This window comes from Macrotis lagotis, chromosome X, assembly GCF_037893015.1.
Source record: "Macrotis lagotis isolate mMagLag1 chromosome X, bilby.v1.9.chrom.fasta, whole genome shotgun sequence".
NCBI classification, from domain to species: domain Eukaryota; kingdom Metazoa; phylum Chordata; class Mammalia; order Peramelemorphia; family Peramelidae; genus Macrotis; species Macrotis lagotis.
Genome location: NC_133666.1, coordinates 691,811,192 through 691,825,403, shown reverse-complemented (window position 1 = coordinate 691,825,403; position 14,212 = coordinate 691,811,192). Strand labels below are relative to the sequence as shown.

General features: G+C 43.0%; 1 protein-coding gene across 2 annotated transcripts in view; it reads left to right on the top strand.

Moving 5' to 3' along the window:
- Window positions 1–13,304, top strand: part of LOC141498102 (galactosylceramide sulfotransferase-like) — a 29,096-nt gene extending 15,792 nt beyond the window's left edge. For both annotated transcript variants that reach the window (XM_074201053.1, XM_074201054.1), the window contains exon 3: window positions 11,068–13,304. In XM_074201053.1, the coding sequence (XP_074057154.1) occupies window positions 11,068–12,193 (1,126 nt within the window). In that variant the 3' untranslated portion in view covers window positions 12,194–13,304. The remainder of the gene's footprint in view (window positions 1–11,067) is intronic.
- Window positions 13,305–14,212: the final 908 nt, after the last annotated feature.

Sequence of the window (14,212 nt, the reverse complement as noted above, 5' to 3'; positions counted from 1 at the left end):
TTAGAACAGTGAATGTCAGAGCTTGGAAGGGTATTAGAGAAGGGAATCACAAGCTAAGAGTACCTCAAGATTCAAGAGTTCACATAAGTAGGGTTCTCATCTTGGGGCTGATCCAAAGACTCATTTTCTTTCAATGGGTCTTTGTCCCTGGGCTACCTCAGGAAAATCTCAAAATATTCTCATGTCTCTGTTTCCCCAAAGGCAGGTCAAAGGAGTCCCCAGTTCCCTTTAGCTATTTGATGGTGTGACCTCTAACCAGTTAGGAATTAAAATGAGAGGAAGCAATGAACAAAGTGAGTTGGTTGTTGGTTTACAACAGTTGCCATAGTCCTATGAATGCTTTGCCCTTTGTTCTGAGGTTTGACTCATCCTGGGAGGGGACTGCTTGCCTTTGGCCCCTCTGGCTACACCAGGCAGCCTCACCAGGTGGGCCTTGGGTCAATGACTGATTGCATGGATCATCTGGAAGAAAGAGCAATTCCATCTCTAGGCATAGGAGTTACATATTATGAATATGTATATCCACAGCTAATTTGTACAAATAACACCTTTGGATTATTCAAATTCATTCTGTAGATTTCCATTGGACTGAAACGAATGACTATATTTTACATAATTACTTCAAATAGTAGGAATTTGAAAATATTAGAATCTGTACATAGTCACAGATTTATCATTGACATTCTTTTAGAGATACTTAAATATAGACATGGTTAAATAATATATCTTATTGATTTATTGTTTTATATTGCCTGTATTTTCCCCTTGAAGATTTCCCTCCTCTCCAGCCTCCCAAAGAGCCATCCTTTAAAACAAAACAAAACCAAAGTTTAAAGTACAAGAGGAGGGGGCAGCTAGGTGGTGCAGTGGTTAGAGTGCTGGCCCTGGAATCAGGAGAACTTTAGTTCAAATATGGCCTCAGACATTTAATAGTTACTTAGCTGTGTGGACAAGTCACTTAACCCTGTTGCCTTGCAAAAACCAAAACCCCCCCCAACCCCAAAAAACAAAAAAAAAAGTGGAAGAGGGAAAAAAATCCAACAAAACTCATCAACTCTTTTAGAGACCATATCCAAATCCAAATATGTATATATATATATATATATATATTTATATTTATAAATATATAGAAATAAGTTTAAAAATTTTTTTTTAACAGGTTAAAAAAAAATCCAGCCACCTGATCAAATGGCACCATGACTGTAGAATTGAAACTCTGTCTTCAGGGCCATAGATCATCCACACTTTCTCAGATGAATCTTTTGGCAGACTGGTGGGCAGCCTTTGATTGCTAAGATTAAGCTGTCTCTATCCTGAGGCTGGGCTGCTCTGATTGGTGGTTACCATGGTCATCTGGGCCAAGCGCTGGCCATGCATCACTCCCTTCCCTGGCTGTCTTTTGATTTTCATGCATATCTGTTCTCCTGTTTTCCAGTTCGTAAACCTTAAGCCATCAATTAACCAACATTTATTAAGTAGCTATATACGCTAGACTAAGCTCTGGGGATATAAGAAGAAGCCAAAAAACACTGTCCTTGCCCTCATAGTGCTCACCGTCTAATGGGGAGACAACCCTCAAACAAATAAGTACAAGGCAAACTTTAGACAAGATAAATGGAGAAAATTAAGAGAGAGAGAAGACACTAGAAAAAAAGAGGTTTCCTGCAAAAGGCAGGATTTAATTAAGACTATTTTGGGGGGCAAGGCAGTGGGGTTAAGTGACTTGCCCAAGATCACACAGCTAGATAATTATTAAATGGCTGAGGCTGGATTTGAACTCAGGTACTCCTGACTCCAGGGCCGGTGCTCCATCCACTGTACCACCTAGCTGCCCCTTAATTAAGACTTAAAATAAGTTAGAGAATTCAATAGTTAGAGGAGGAAAAGTGTTCCAGGTCTGGGGAAAGGTCAGAGACAATTTTGAGAGCCTGGAGATTGAGAGTCTTGTTCTTGGAGCATTTGGAAGGTCGGTGTTATAAAGTGCTGGAGAAGTTGGAAGGGGCAGGGTCCTGCCAGGTTAGTGCCCAGTGTCTCTACTGACTCTCCCTGGAAGTTTCCGGACCAAAGTACCCATTTCCAAACCACTCATCCCCAAGGTGTTCTCTCCTCACATTAGAATGGAAGCTTCTTGGGGTGAAGGATTGGTTTTGCATCTATACTGTATCCCAAGGCTTGGCAAACAGTAATTGTTTCATCAGCATTTTTTTCCATTTTTTCATTCCTAGATGCCCTCAATGTGGCACAGGCATATTAGGGATGAGAAGCCTTTCTTTTACTTCACAGAAAATTTATAACATGCAAAGTACTCTTGGGAAATCAGAACCACAGATGAAACTCTCAATGATTCCATCCAGTCCCCCAAGAGAAGAGTTGAACATGAAATTCCCCCCAAGGCTATCATCCCTTGATATTTAAGTGAATCCCTCTTTCTTGAAGAGTCCCCCTGAGACTCATAGTAACACCCTCTGGTTTGGGGCCATCAAACCCTCTAACTTACTTGGGTTAGCCTCCCTTCAGATTAGGAAGGCTAGGTGGTTAGCCATAATCCAAAACTGCCCCTCCACATGGATAGGAGCTTGAGTTGAAGGGGATTTCTTACCTGTCATGAAGGATAAGACCAGCACCTGTTACTTCCCTCTCCAGATTCAGACATTTTGCAGTTCCTGCAAAATCAACCACAGTACGCTTGATAGCAGAGTTCCTATATCATAGCTTCAAAATAAATATTCGCAGTTAGGAGAACAAGGATAATTAACCCTTGAAATGAAAGCCTCCCAGATGATCAGCTCAAAGAGCCACCAATGCATTGACGACACAGAGCGCAGTCGAAGGGGACACTGGCCTCCTTGTCGTTGTCACATTTCCACCCCCCATCCCCCATCCCTGGCAATCTCTCCTTTTTCTGGAAGAGACCTTGCCTGGTACTCCTCAATCTTAGGGTCTTCCCTACTGCTCATTTTCTCTGCATCTAGTCATTTGTACATTGGATTTTTTTGACATATTGTCTGTTCCATCAGACTGTGAGCTTCCTGAGGGCAGAGACTGTTGCTTCCTTTCTTCATCTCTCCATGTCTTAACAGAGTGTCTGGAATAGAGTTGGTGCTTAATAGATGCTTGCTGGAAAAGCATCACTTACCTCAGTGACTCCAGCTCTAAATGACACAATGGGGGTATTACAGATAGGTATCACAGGGAGGTGCAGACCAGAGAGGCCAGGCAAGCATGCAAAGTAAGTATTAAACAAAGAATTCACCTGGGTGGGTTACAGGGGGGCGTGAGCAGCGTAAACAGCAGCAAAAACATAAACACCAACAAACAACAAAACAGCAGACAGATGTATCCGTGCTACCTTGTGGGAGATAGGTAGGTGACTGCCAACTGGACTTAGTGATATCTGAGTTCAAATCTGACCTCAGACACTCTCCCTAGCTTGAGCAAATCTGTTTGCCTCAGTTTCCTCATCTGTAAAATGTACAATAATAATAAAAAGTGCAATAATAATAGCACTACTTCCCAGGGTTGTTGTGTTGAACAAATGAGGTAATATTGTAAAGGGCTTATCACAACACACATTAGGACCTTAATAAATGTTGACCAACTGACCTGTAGCCAGTGGCTTCAATGAATTGTCCTTGTGGACCCTTCCCCATCCCCAGTCTCAGGGACCTGGTCTCTAAATGGGCTACTTACCAATCTCTCCGTAGGAGGTTTGTCATCTTGTGTGTCCCATGAACAAGTTCTCAGTCCATCTCCATCTTCTTCCTGAAGGTCATGACAATGAACCTGGACTTCACACCAAGTTTGTTTCTTTCAGGGCTCTTGTGAGGGGAAGTTGTAGGGCTTTGGCCTCTTCTCTCAGCCAGAGAGAAGTTTGGATGCTTTCATTACCTGACTGTTTGCTCAGTACTTTCCTGGTGCCTCCTTGGGCCCTGGCAGCTAATGTTAATCATGACGGCTTCACTTAGGGTATGAAGCATATGTAGAGAATTCTGCTCTTCCATCTCTAAGTGAGATTCATTAACTCGGAGTAGCAGATAGGGCCAGCTTTCTTCTACTAACTTGTTTTTTAGTACTTAATATTCTTAAAGATTTTGTAAATTTATTTTTACATGCTTTTATTTTTTCCTTCATTGAAGAAAGGAAGGAAGGAAGGGAAGAAGGAAGAAAGGAAGGAAAGAGAAAAGGGAAGGAAGGAAGGAAAGAAAGAGGGAAGGAAGGAAGAGAAAGGAGGAAGAGAGCAAGAAGGAGAGAAAGTGTAAAAGAAGAAAGGAGAGAGCAAAAGAGAGGAAGGAAAGAAGAAAGAAAGGAGAAATGAAGGAGGAAGGGAAGCAAGGAGGAGGAAATGAAGGAGGAAGGAAAAGAGAAAGGAATGAAAGAAAGGAAAGAAGAAGAAAGAAATAAAAGAAAAAGGGAGGGGAAAGGAAGGAAAGGAGGAAAGAAGGAGGAAGCAAGAGAGAAAGGAAGGAAGGAAGGGGAGGGAGGAAGGAAAAAAAGAAGAAAGAAAGGAAAGAAGAGACCATCTGCATAAGCATGCAAAGATCAGCCAAACAAATTCTCACCTCTGCCATACCTGAAATTCCATCTCAGCATTTTGAGTTCTGAGCTGCTTTGACAGGTAGTGAGCTGCATCTTTCATCTTTGGTCCTCTGGACTCCTGGGTCTACCTTTGCACTGATCAGAGTTCTTAAGTCTTTCATAACTGTTTTTCTCTTAAAATGGTCTCCCTTAAAATGGTGCTTACTTCACCCTGCATCAGTTCAGGAAGGGCTGATTCCTAGTTTCCTCTGAAACCATGCATTTGGTCATGATGACAATGATATAGCATCTCATCCATACACCATAACTTGTTTCGCCATTCTCCATTAGGAGAATAGCCCCTCAGCTTACGATTTTGGCTCCTACCAACAGAAATGGTTAATGCTTTTGTACTTAGAGGTACTTTTTCTTTTTCTTTGATCTTTTGAGGTGACGGCTTAGGTCAAACAATATATTAAGTAACCTTTTGGCCATAATTCCAATTGCTTTCCAGAAGGACCAGACCAATTTCCAGCTCCATCACCAATAACCCTCCAATATCTGATATTTGTCTCCTTTGTCAGTCTGATGGGTATGAGATAAAATCTCAAAGCCGATTTAATTTGTGCTTTCTGATTATTAGTGATTTAGTAATTATTAGTGATTTGGGGATTTATAATTATTGGTGATTTGGCAGGCTTTTTCGTTGATAGCTTGGATTTCTTCCTTTAAAAGCTGCTTATTCATATCCTTTGACTCTCATCCCCTCATCCCTGTACCATTGCAGTAGCAACTGGCTGGTCTCCCTTCTTCAAGCCTCTCCCCACTCTCAGTCATTCCCCAAGAAGCTGCTATAATTGATTTTCCTAAAGCAGAGTTCTAACCACCTCATCCTCATATTCATTGAATTCCACTTGCTCCTTTTACTTCCAGAACCAAATTCTCTGAATTTTAAAACTCCTTTGTACCTTTCCAGTCTTTTATCTTACTCCTCTTCACATGTTCTATCCATTTGACACTGACCTCTTGACTGTCTCCATCACAGGATATTCCATCACCTTGACACCATGTCTGGAACACTCTCCCTCCTCCCCTGTGTCTTGTGGCTGGCTTCCTTCAAGTCCCAACTAACAACCCACCTTCTAGAAGGAACCTTTCCTGACTCTCCTTAATGCTTATGCCTTCCCTCTATGTTTATTTCCCATTTATCTTGTCTCTAGCCTGTTGGTACACGAGTGTTTGCTTTGTTGTCTTCCTCATTAGACTAGAAACTCCTTGAGAGCAGGAACTGTCTTTTGTCTCTTTTTCCATCTATGTACTTGAGTACAGAGTAGGTGCTTAAAAATGCTTTTGAACTGATTTATTGACCTATGGCCAAAGTCATCATGAATCACTTTTGTAGTAGTGGAGTAATACACACTTGCCAGTAATCTGAGTTGGGGAGGAAGGGAGAAAGCATTTATTAACTACCTACTGTATGTCAGACCTGGTGGTAGGAGGTTAGTGACCTCTTAATCCAGTATTTGGCTGCCCAGCTCCAGTTCCAGCCATCATTTCCACAGTAGAGTGATCTCTGGGGGTTGGAACACACTCCAGGTGGGATTTGTATCAATCAATCAGTTAATCAATTAGTGATTTATAATCATCATAACAATAGCAGCTAACATTTCTGTGGCATTTATTATGTGTGCTAAACACTTCATAATTACTGTCTTATTAGATTCTCATTACCACACTGCAAGGCACATGTGATTGTTATTCCCACTTCACAGATGAGTAAATTGAGACAGACAGAGGCAGAATTATTTTGCTGCACGAATAAACGTTGGAGGCTGTATGAATTCTGGTCTTCCCAGTTAAGAAGAATTTTTCAAATTAAGGAAAAATTTAAAGAAGATGAAGAGAAAAATTGGTAAAACCAACCAATATCATAGGAAAGCACTTGACATTATATCCAGTGTCCACATCTGTGGACTATCCAACTCTGCATCAGACCAGGGTGGGGAGGAGGAGGGAGGTATCTTTTCATCGCCCTTCTTTGGGGCCATATTTGTTTTTTGTTATTTCACAGCTTTCAATTGCTTTCTGAATATTGATCTTTCCATTTTCATGGTCGTTTTTTTTTATCCTGTCTGTTGTTTTCTTGGTTCCACCCAAGGTTCTAATCGTTTCTTCTAGAAAGTGAATGGAGCAGATCAGTTCTTTGAGATCTGAGAGTGCTGTGGTTCCCATCCTAGGTCTTCATTGAGCTTCTGCAGCCAGCATCCCTGAGGGGTTGATGATGAACTCATGCTTCTATTTCCTTGGCCTGGTCTCCTTTTCCCAGTGCTGGTGCTTTTGAGGCATAATAGCTACCTTCTCCTCCCAAGTACGCCCCTCTTCCTGGGACGCCCTTCCCTGTAGCCCTAACAGAAATGCAGTCTGGTCATCCTAGAGTCACCTGATGGTGGTTGGTGTCCAAGAGTCTGGCATGTATAGTCTCATTCATTTTTGTCCAGCGCTCCACTGCCACTAAAATGATTCTCAGGTTTTTGCAAACAAATCTAATCCATGTTATCAGGCAGACCTGTCAGATCATAGGCTCCCTACAGGACCAAAGCTGGTTCTCTGGAGGTTCTTCATCAACTTAACTTACAACTCATCAACTTTTCTAAGTCATATTTTGGCTAAGGATCCTTTTATATTCTTAGAAATCATTGAGGAAATGGGACAGTCAATTGGCAGGGTGGATCAAGCCCTGGCAGGTGGCAAGAGAAGTCAGTAGTAGGACCTTAGCTCAAATCTAGTCTAAGATCCTTACTAGATATGTGACCCTGGGTAAGTCACTTAACCCTGACTGCCAAAATGAAAATCATTGAGGACTCCAGGAAGCTTTTTATTTATAGGGTATTGTATCAGTTACCAGTGGTTTTTTCCATTATATCTGACTCTGCATGTTCCCATTTGAGGTTTTCTTGGTAAAAATACTAGGGCATTTACCATTTTCTTCTCCAGTTCATGTTATAGTAGAGGAGAGTGAGACAAATAGGGTGAAGTGACTTACTCAGGATCACCCAGCTAGTAAGTATCTGAGACTGGGTTTGAATTTATGAAGATGAACCTTCCTGATTCCAAGCCTAGTCCTCTAACCATGTGCCATCTAGTGGCCATCTATCCATATTTATCATATTAGAAATTAAAATATAACATTGAAAAATATTTCTGTATATATTCATTTAAAAATAACAAAAATAAAAACGAAAATAGCAACAAACCTATTAGATGTTCATATGAATAGCATTTTCATGAAAAAAATTAGTGAGGAAATGGCATTGTTTTACATATTTTTGTAAATACCTTTACTATGTCTTTGTAGAAGATAGATATATTCTACTGGCTGCTTCTGTATTCAATTTATTGCAATCTGCTTGTTTTGTTTGAAGTATATGGAAACCTGACCTTCTATAGAATTGTCGTTAGAAAAGGGAGGAAAAATAATTTAATGGATAAATAACATCACTATCCTTATGAAAATAGTTTTGCCCTCATGGCCTCCCTGAAAGGATCTTGGAGATCTCCAGGGACCTTGCAGACCACACTTTGAGAGCAATTGCTGTGTTACTATGGATGCTTAGAAAATCCAGGCTTCCCAAGATTGAGGACTGAGGAAAAATTTCCCAGTTTTAGATCAGCAGTGCCCTTCTGCTTTGAAATATCAAACTGTGGCCTTGCTGTTCCCAGATATTGTCTTCGACTCTCAGTGAATGACCCCTGAGAATTTCTGGATTAAAAAAGATCATAAAACTCTTGAGGCAGTTTAGACCCATGTATGTGGCCAGGAAATGTGGGGGCCCAACACAACTCACCTGCCTCTGTTTGTATCTCTGTCTGTGACTGATACTGCTGCTTCCTTCCTTCCTTCCTTCCTTGCTAATAAATATATTGATTCCTGATGACTCTATTCCACACAAGAGAAAACAACAGAGTGATTCCAACCACTGGTATCATGGGGGGAAGCCAATAAAAAATGAGCCATAGTGGACTATGGTACCTTCTCTCAGGACAGGAAGCTGCTTTGTTAGTCACAATTTGACATTAGCTCATCATGGGGTGAGGACAGCTCCCCAGGGGACCGAGCAAAGGAACACTGTGGGGGGCATGTCCTAACCTCAGCAGGGATTGGCATTTGGCCTTCTGCTCCACATTCCCTGTCTTATTTGAGCTTCACAGTCACTATATGAAGCCAAAGTTACAACCACTCATTCCCATTTACAGATGAGAAAACTGAGGCTCAGCAAAGTTAAGTCATTTGCACATTGTCATATGGTTATTAAATAGACATCATTCTACCTAGAGAGAGCACTGAATAGACAGGTAGATGATAGATGAATGGATAGACAAATAGAGATGTTTAGATAGATGGATAATGTTTGTCCTTCATTCTTGAAGAACACCACAACATCAGGGAGGCGATGCTGTGACAAGCACATGAATTGAATTTGAGTGAGGTGGGGCTGTGCTAAGTCACCAGTCTCACTTTCTTCTTCAGAACCATTTGGTCCAATGACTAGATATGAATCAGAATGACTGGAGATGACCCCGGATATGAGGCAATCGGGTTAAGTGACTTGCCCAAGGTCACACAGCTAGTTGGGGTCAAGTATCTGAGGCCAGATTTGAACTTCTGTTCTCCTGACTCCAAGGCCAGTGTCCTATCCACTGTGCCACCCAGCTGCCCTAGATAAATGGATGAGTACATGGATAGATGGGTAGATATCTAGATAAATAGCTATTGTTACTGCTTGTCCTTCATTTCCAAAGAAGACCATGACATCAGGGAGGTGATGCCATGATATACATATGAATTGAAGTCTGGGGGTGGGGCTGTGCTAAGTCATCAGCCTAACTTTCTCTTTCAAAGCCATCTGGGTCCAGTGGTCAGATATGGATCAGGACACCTGGAATGACCCTGGATATGAGGCAATGAGGCAGTCAGGGTTAAGTGACTTGTCAAGTGTCTGAAGCCAGATATATTTAGATGAATGGATACATGGTTGAATACAGGATAAATAGATGAATAAACAAATGAGTGAATGGATGGAGGACGGATGATGGGTAAATATCTGGATAGCTAGATAAATGGATGGATGAAGGGCGGCTAGGTGGTATAGTGGATTAAAGCACCGGCCTTGGAGTCAGGAGTACCTGGGTTCAAATCCGATCTTAGACACTTAATAATGACCTAGCTGTGTGGCCTTGGGCAAGCCACTTAACCCTGTTTGCCTTGCAAAAAAATATATATATATATAAATGGATGGATGATGGATGATTAGATGGATAGATGGATAGACAGGTCCTCCTGATTCCAGGGCTATTGCTCCAGCCATTATGCCATTTAGCTAGCTAGATGGATGGATGAATAAATGGATGGATGAGGGATGGATACACGGATGGACAGAAAATTTGTTATTTAGATAGCCAAATGGATGGATAGATGATTGGTTGGATGGATGGATAGGAATGAATGAATAGATGGAGGGAGGATGATGTGTGAATAAGATAATTGATGAGTTGGCATCATAGCCAGATAGATCGATAGGCAACTGGATGGGCGGATATCTAGGTATCTAGTTAGATGGATGAATGGATATTTATATGGATGAATGGACAGACAGATGGATGCTAGATGGACAGATGAATGGATAGTGGGAAAATGAATGGATGGATAGAAACATATTTATTTATTTTTAATTTAATATATTTTAATTTTTTTAATTTAATATATTTTAATTTAATATAATTTTTTGGTTGCCTAGGTTTGTTTATTGGTAATCACTTCAGTAACTTGAATACACAGATATAAGCAGTATAAAATCAGAAAATTACAAGTAAACACAGATTATACACCCAAATTTCTGTTCACAGGCAGCTAGGTGGCGTAGTGGATAAAGCGCCAGCCCTGGAGTCAGGAGTACCTGGGTTCAAATCTGGTCTCAGACACTTAATAATTACCTAGCTGTGTGGCCTTGGGCAAGCCAATTAACCCTGTTTGCTTTGCAAAATCCTAAAAACAAAGCAAACAAACAAACAAAATTCTGTTCACAAAGGTCACAAGGGAAGGTACATTAATTAGAAGTGTGCTTCTGGGATTATAGCCAAAACTAAAACATATTTAGAAGGATGGATTGGATAGATGGATAAATAGATGAATGGATAAATGGAGGAAGGATGATGGGTGAATATCTAGATAGCTAGATAAATGGATGGATGACGGAAAAATAGATGGGTGGATTGACAGATGGATAGTTATCTGAAGATGGATGGATGGATGGACAATTGAGAGAGCAGGTAGAGCAATAGAGTCTCCGCCCCTGAAGACTTTACATTTTACTGGGAGAAGACAACAGGGTTGGCAAGGAGGGGGTGGTAGCATGTCTCTCCTTTCCCTAATACCATACAGTCCCTCTCTGAGGAGGAGGAAGTTCCAGAGAAATGGAGTTAGGTGCACCCAGATCCAAACCCCAGGTCAAGACTCTGTCCCTCAAGGATTTCCCCTTCTTCCTCTCCTTGCAGGCCCCCAGCCGAAACCTCCTGCTCTTCTCCACCAACGCTGCCAGTCAATAGTAGCAGGGAGGGCTCCTGCCGGCCCAGGATGGATATTGTGTTCATGAAGACCCACAAGACAGCCAGCAGCACCCTGCTCAACATCCTCTTCCGCTTTGGCCAGAAGCACAAGCTCAAGTTTGCCTTTCCCAGTGGCTACAACGACTTCAATTACCCATCTTTCTTCAAGCGCAGCCTGGTGCACAACTACCAGCCCGGGGACTGCTTCAACATCATCTGTAACCACATGCGTTTCCGCTACCCTGAGGTCCGTGGCCTGGTGGCCCCCAATGCCACCTTCATCACAGTGCTACGTGACCCGGCCCACCTCTTTGAGTCATCCTTCCACTACTTTGGGATGGTGGTGCCCTTCACGTGGAAGCTCACAGGCCGCAACAAGCTGGCCAAGTTCCTGCAGGACCCCAACCGCTACTATGACCCCAAAGGCTTCAATGCCCACTACCTCCGCAACTTGCTCTTCTTTGACCTGGGCTACGACAGTGGGTTGGACCCCCACAGCCCCCAGGTGGAGGAGCATATCCTGGAGGTGGAGCAGAGGTTCCACCTGGTCATGCTGCAGGAGTACTTTGATGAGTCCCTGGTCCTGCTCAAGGACCTCATGTGCTGGGAGCTGGAGGACATCCTCTACTTCAAGCTCAATGCTCGTCGGGCCTCCGCTGTCCCCCAGCTGACTGGAGAGCTCTATCGTCGGGCCACCGACTGGAACCAGCTAGATGCACTCCTCTACCGCCACTTCAATGCCAGTTTCTGGCGCAAGGTGGAGGCATTTGGGCGGGAGCGCATGGCCAGAGAGGTGGCTTCCTTGAGGCGTGAGAATGAGCGCATGAGGAGCATCTGCATCGATGGAGGCCGGGCCGTGGATGCTGAGGCCATCCAGGAGTCTTCCATGCAGCCCTGGCAGCCTCTGGGGACCAAGACCATCCTCGGCTACAATCTGAAGAAGCGCATCAGCCAGCGACACAAACAGCTGTGCCGGAAGATGCTGACCCCTGAGATCCAGTACCTCATTGACCTTGGGGTCAACCTGTGGGTCATCAGGTTATTGAAGTATATCAGAGAGTTTCTTCGGTGGTGATGGGACAGCCGCCTAGCCTTGGCCTGCTCTCTCTGTGGTTCTTCTCTCAGCCTCCTGCAGTGCCCCTGACTGGGTCTTTCCTCTCAGGGATGAAGATGGTAGGTCCTCAGGGAGCCCACATCAGCAAGATTAAACAAGATCTGACTTGCAAGCTCTGAGTCTGCTGGTATCTCTCCATCACTTTCCTCCCCTAGAATGAGACCTGCCACGCAGAGGGCCAAGGCCAAGACCTCAGACAACCAAGGCAGAAGAGACTGGGCGTGAGATCCCTTTAACCAAGAGTAGTATTTGACTAATTGTCATTTTTTATTTAAAAAGATAAAAGAAAAAAAGGAATGTTATGTATTTCTCTTCTGCCTTTTGTGTTCTGGCAGCCTTTGAAGCAAAGGAATTTGTTGTTTGTGTTTTTGTTCATTGCTTTTACTAGTCAATGATGGGGGCCAGGGCACAGGAGGAGATGCTAGTGTGAAGCCTCTGTGGATGGCCAAGAGTGTGTGTCTTTTTTTGGAGTCCTCCAAAAGATACTCCAGATTTAAAGCACACTTTTAAAAATATTTTATTCATTTAAGGCAATGGAGTTAAGTGACTTGTACAAGGTCACACAGCTAGGTTATTATGATGTGTCTGAGGTTGGATTTGAACTCAGGTCCTCCTCACTCCAGGGCTGATGCTCTATCCACTGTGCCATCTAGTTGCCCTTAAAGCATACTTTGCATCAACATTCATTCATAGCCATATACCTCATGAGCCCCCATCAATATTCCTCTTACCAGATCAACTGGAGGATACATTAAGCCAAAACAAAAAACGTTTAATTAAAATCATAACAAAATAAATGACAAGGGAAAATCACCTTATAGTTAGAGGTATATGCCCTTAGATTTCCTCAGCACCCATGAGAAAGGGTGCATACATGGCCAGAGTCACACATGTAGGAGAAGCCACATACGTGACTAGGGAATACATGTGAACAATAATGTAATAATGACCACATAATAACAGCTAACCTTGTATGATGATTTAATATTTGAAAAACACTTTACATAGATGAACTCATTTGATGCTTTCAGTAACAGTCCATCTGTGTCTGCTGCTGCTGCTGCTGCTGCTGCTGCTGCTGCTGCTTTCCTTGGAGACCTGTTGATGTCATCTGCTTACCTGGGCTGCCATCAGCCTTCACTGTCCCACCTGGGGGTCCACTGCTATGTACCTGTCTGCTGGGTCACCATCAATTTGCAGCTGCTATGGAGCCTTTTCTTCCTTGGAAAAAGATCCATCAGCTCCTTGAGTTAGAAACATAGTTATAACCATTCTACCCCAGAAGCTACTAATCCCTGCCCCCCAAGAGTTCACATTTTAATGAGAGAAAACACCTTGAAAGGGAGTTCAAGGGGGGACCACACAGTGACTGATGGGAAAGAAGGAGCCTAGTGGAAAGCAGAGTGAAGGCCAGCTTGGCTTTGGGGCTTCCTCGGAAGAGAAGTTCTAGGAGGAACTCTCCAGTGGGAGGAGGGGGCTCTTAGGTAGTGGGATCCTCCAAGATGAGAAGGCTGCCAAAGAAGAGGGAGCATCAGGCCCCACGCATTGTCTATTTTTACTTGCTTGATTTCAAACTGGTTTTTGAGTTAGTTAAAAGAAATTCTTCCAATTCCCATTATGTCCCGGTCACTCCATCCAAATTGCCCTCCCAGCTTACAATATTACAAGACCCCAAAAAACAGTCTTAAGAAAATTTAGGTGGTTTTGGCTCTTAAAAAGAGTCACATCCTAACAGGGAAGACAACAGAAAAGGGGAATTTAAGCAACAAGTCAGATGGAAACTGGTCCTTGGTTTCCACAGTAAAGCATTTGGAAACATATCTTCTTTAATGTATTTCCATCGATATTCATTTTGATACTGAACCCTCTGACAGGACCAGGGACTTGAGGGGAGGGGAATTTCTTCTCGGGGTCCTCCATCGCTGTGGCTGCTGGGGAGACCGGGACTGCAGAAACAGTTTCCAGGTCACATCTCCACAA